Source organism: Osmerus eperlanus, chromosome 12, assembly GCF_963692335.1.
Source record: "Osmerus eperlanus chromosome 12, fOsmEpe2.1, whole genome shotgun sequence".
Taxonomy (NCBI): domain Eukaryota; kingdom Metazoa; phylum Chordata; class Actinopteri; order Osmeriformes; family Osmeridae; genus Osmerus; species Osmerus eperlanus.
Genome location: NC_085029.1, coordinates 17,022,707 through 17,027,706, shown reverse-complemented (window position 1 = coordinate 17,027,706; position 5,000 = coordinate 17,022,707). Strand labels below are relative to the sequence as shown.

General features: G+C 53.0%; 1 protein-coding gene across 1 annotated transcript in view; it reads right to left on the bottom strand.

The window, feature by feature from the left end:
* Window positions 1-5,000, bottom strand: part of aatkb (apoptosis-associated tyrosine kinase b) — a 32,218-nt gene that overhangs the window by 17,548 nt on the left and 9,670 nt on the right. Inside the window, 1 exon segment of the mRNA XM_062474281.1 lies at window positions 1,633-1,766. Within this exon segment, the coding sequence (XP_062330265.1) occupies window positions 1,633-1,766 (134 nt within the window).

Genomic DNA, 5,000 nt, shown 5'->3' with positions numbered 1-5,000 from the left:
ACTGTGCTGGATGACCAGGCCAGGGGAGAGGCACTGTGCTGGATGACCAGGCCAGGGGAGAGGCACTGTGCTGGATGACCAGGCCAGGGGAGAGGCACTGTGCTGGATGACCAGGCCAGGGGAGAGGCACTGTGCTGGATGACCAGGCCAGGGGAGAGGCACTGTGCTGGATGACCAGGCCAGGGGAGAGGCACTGTGCTGGATGACCAGGCCAGGGGAGAGGCACTGTGCTGGATGACCAGGCCAGGGGAGAGGCACTGTGCTGGATGACCAGGCCAGGGAGAGGCACTGTGCTGGATGACCAGGCCAGGGGAGAGGCACTGTGCTGGATGACCAGGCCAGGGGAGAGGCACTGTGCTGGATGACCAGGCCAGGGGAGAGGCACTGTGCTGGATGACCAGGCCAGGGGAGAGGCACTGTGCTGGATGACCAGGCCAGGGGAGAGGCACTGTGCTGGATGACCAGGCCAGGGGAGAGGCACTGTGCTGGATGACCAGGCCAGGGGAGAGGCACTGTGCTGGATGACCAGGCCAGGGGAGAGGCACTGTGCTGGATGACCAGGCCAGGGGAGAGGCACTGTGCTGGATGACACGTTGTGGACTTAAAATGCGGAGGCATAGATATAAACATGAGGCCAAATGCACAGGAAGTCATCGCCTGGCACTGCATGATGGGTAATGAGTTTCTGCACAGTTACTTATGCAGTCGTTATTAACTCCTAGTGTTTTAAGATAATGCGTGTACTATTACATTAAAGGTGAGTCTAGATTAAACACTAACAAACATACGCAAACCTCCAAAAGCACACACACACACACACACTACCCCGATGCCTGTACTCTTTATTCTGGTGACTTGACCCATTTGTCTGTTCTGGTCAGAGAGGCAGCCACAGCGCTGCTGACGGGCCCAAGATCGCTCCGTCGTGTTACAGCCTCCCAGCGCCCAGACGTACCCTCTCCTCCCAGCCTCCCAGCACCCAGACCTACCCTCTCCTCCCAGCCTCCCAGCGCCCAGACCTACCCTCTCCTCCCAGCCTCCCAGCGCCCAGACCTACCCTCTCCTCCCAGCCTCCCAGCGCCCAGACCTACCCTCTCCTCCCAGCCTCCCAGCACCCAGACCTACCCTCTCCTCCCAGCCTCCCAGCACCCAGACCTACCCTCTCCTCCAGCCTCCCAGCCTTCCCAGTTGGGAAATAGAACCACAGCATTTTAAATGAAGCAGCCGTCTGCAGAGCGCTCTCTCCCTCCTGACGGAGTGTGTGTGTGTGTGTTTAACCATGAGTGCATTCTGTACTAGAGACCAGGGCTTCAGAGGGAAATGTTTAGGAATGTTTGTGTCCTTGGGTGTGTGGATTTACGGTATCTTCTCTGAAGCATGCGTGTGTGTGTGTTTATCTAAAATGGTGTGTGCGTGCGCGTGTGTGTGTGTGTGTGTGTGTCAGACTGGAAGATATGTGGAACTTGGAGTCTTGGAGAACTTGAGCTAGGAAATAACGTGTGTGTGCATGTGTCTAAGTGTGTGCACATGCGTGTATGTGCATGTGTGTGCAGGTCTGTATGTGCGTGTGCAGATGTGTGTGTACGTGCATGTGTGTGTGTGTGCACGTGTGTGTGCACGTGTGAGGCCCACCTTGAAGCCTGTGCGGCCCTTCTTGCAGCAGACACAGGCCAGCATGAGGAAGACGAAGGTGAAGATCCCAGACAAGGAGACGGCCACCACGGTCAGGGAGGACGACCAGGACAGCCCGCTCAGTGTGGCGCCATCTGCAGGACACAACAGGCATTACACACCCCTCCACAAGCAGCAGCCCAGGGAGACAGCACTACCAGAGACACAAATAGCAGCGGAGGAAAGTGTGTTATATAAAAACACTCGTGTTCATCAGACTGGATTCTGGGTGAGTGTGGGAGGGTGAGGAACACACACACACACAGTTCCAGTGTGATACACATGGAGCAGCTTTTCACATAAAATAAATTCATTATAGTTCACCAGCCACGCACACATGCAGCCTGGATACGTTTCTGCAGGACTTCAACAGTTTGTGTTTCCTGGTTGTTCTTCGTCTTTAGACGGATGAGCCGAAGATCATGAACATGGCCGGGGTCACTAGGAGTCAAACCTCTAATCCAGGGTTCTCCAACCCTGGTCCTCCAGGGCCGCTGTCCTGCATGTTTTAGATGTTTCCCTGCTCCAGCACACCTGATTCAAATGAATGGTCATTACCCGGCTTCCACAGAGCTTGATAACAACCCATTCATTTGAAACAGGTGTGCTGGAGCAGCGAAACATCTAAAACATGCAGGACAGTGGACCCTGAGGACCAGGATTGGAGAACCCTGATCTAATCCATGGATCTTCACCCCGGCTCCTCAGGGCCCACTGCCCTGCATGTCTTACAGGGTTTCCTGCTCCAACACACCTGATTCACATGAATCAGGCTTCTGCAGAGCTGGACAACAGTGTGTTGGAGCAGGGGAACATCTAAGACATGCAGGACAGTGGGCCCTGAGGACCTGGGATGGAGAGCACTGCTCTAATCAAACGAAATATGCACCGCTGAATCACGAGCCGAGCACAATGAATCTGTACAACCTCTACTTTGAAAACAAAGGCCCTGATTTTGCGACCACGTGCTACAACACACCGCTGTGAAACTCCCAAATGCTTTTGATATAAAATAGAGACGTCTAAAATGGCTCCAATGAATCAGCTGTTGGAACAAGATTGACATGCCCCACAGGATCGCCACAGAGAATGTTTAATATGCAACCTATTTACATTTGAAAGCATCGGCATAGATGTCCATATTTGCTGTGAACGTATTCAACACTGTTATGAAATGATCGTCGAGTGTAATTACTTTGAAATGTTAATCAGAGGACTTGGTTGTTTATTTACTCTGGACCCACAACTGCTTTCCCGCTAGAGCCTTTATTAAAACAAACCGCACGGCTGTGAGGGGTTTTCTACCGGCTTCGAGAATTTTATTTCCATGGCTTTCTGTTTAACTCTGTATCTCATTCTGCCCCAAAGCATAGAATGCTCTGAGTTTCTTTGTCCAAATTAGCATTTTTCTTATCAGTCTGCTCTCTGAGAACTGCGAAGCGTCCAATCTTGTAATCATCTCTAATTTCGGCATTGTTTTCGGACTAAGCTGTGAAAAGTATTTTTATCCAGCTACATATCCATCCTGAGAGCCCTTGGTTACCACGGAAACAGATTGGACAGACAGTCATGCAGGATTCCCTTCAGCTGTAAATCTCTCATGTTGATCCATGCCAACCATCACCCCCCCCTCCCCCCCCACAGATACACCCAGTTTGTGCTGATCCTCTGAAGCTGGTACCACCATTGGCTTTGAGTGTTTATCAGGCTCTTAGTCTAATTGGGCAGGGAGAGAGAGAGAGAGAGAGAGAGAGAGAGAGAGAGAGAGAGAGAGAGAGGAGAGAGAGAGAGAGAGAGAGAGAGAGAGAGAGAGAGAGAGAGAGAGAGAGAGAGGGAGAGAGGGAGAGAGGGAGAGAGGGAGAGAGAGGGGAGAGAGAGAGGTAGAAAGAGATAGAGAGAGATAGAGAGAGAGAGAGAGAGGTGCATTTGAGGTAGCAGGGTATAAAGAGACAAAGAAAAGAAAGAACGTGATCCACAGCAACAGTGGATTTGGTTTGTCATCTTCAAACGCAATACATGTTCCAGGGTGCAGTCAGTGTTGGTCTGCGTTATACCTCATATCAATGCTGGCCTCCTCTCCTCTACAGCAGCAGCTCTGAGGAACTCAACCGCTCACACAGGGGGGGGCAGCACTGGAGAGAGCATGGGTGGACTAAACAAGTCGATATTCCAGTATGGGGGGGGGGGGGGGGGGGGAATAAATTGCTGTTCAGACCTCTTTTTCAAAGACCTCGATTTAACCAGATTTAGCTGGTGAGGAGGCATTTAAAATCAAACGCCATGAGGAGCTGGGCTTCTTAAGCACTCTGTTGAGATTTTGAAGCGTTCAGCCTAGAAATTAGTCCCATTACCACACAGTGGATGCTGGTGGTCTGGGGGGGCCTGGGGGGGACTGGGGGGGCCTGGGGGGGCCTGGGGGGGGACTGGGGGGGCTTGGGGGGACTGAGGGGGCCTGGGGGGGGACTGGGGGGGGCCTGGGGGGGACTGGGGGGGCCTGGGGGGCCTGGGGGGGGGCCTGGGGGGGACTGAGGGGGCCTGGGGGGGACTGGGGGGGGCCTGGGGGGGACTGGGGGGGCCTGGGGGGCCTGGGGGGGGCCTGGGGGGGACTGGGGGGGGCCTGGGGGGGACTGGGGGTCGGGCGGCTGGTGAACACAGTTTTGCATTAATATTTGACTGGCACACTTGGATCCCAGCAGCTACGAAATTAAAATAAAGTCCCAGAGATTAGCTAATGCAGCTCTCATGACGGGCTGTTGAACCAGACACTGTTCCCCTGAGCTGTACGTGAGGCCAGCAGGCTAGCAGGTATAATGAGGGAGAGGGGTTATGATATGATCCTGCACCTGAGCTCTCTACAGGCAGTTTCTCTAGAGAGGCTAAGATACCGTAAGTCCTATGGTATGGAGAGGGAGGAGGTACTGGGTGGTAGAGCTCAGTGATGTGTTATGCAGGTGTGTGTGTGCCGGTTGTGTGGGCCACACACAAGTGACACGACACTTGTCACACAAGTGACACGACACTTGTCACACTAGCTAAAGAACAATCTTTCAATCTAATCTATCACCAACTGTGTGGGTCAGCAATAAATCAATAAATAGATGGAAACAGATACACACACGCCAACACACACACGTCAACACACACACGTCACCGTATACACACACAGGGCGAACACGCTAAAAAACCGAGTTCAATAAGCAGTCACTTAAATATAGATAAACCCCCGTACACGTTCAAACACACGCAAGGCCCCATTCCCTTGGTTGTGTGCCGTTGTTTAGCTCAGGGCGATCAATGTCATCGACTCCTGTCCTAATGAAGAGGAGAGC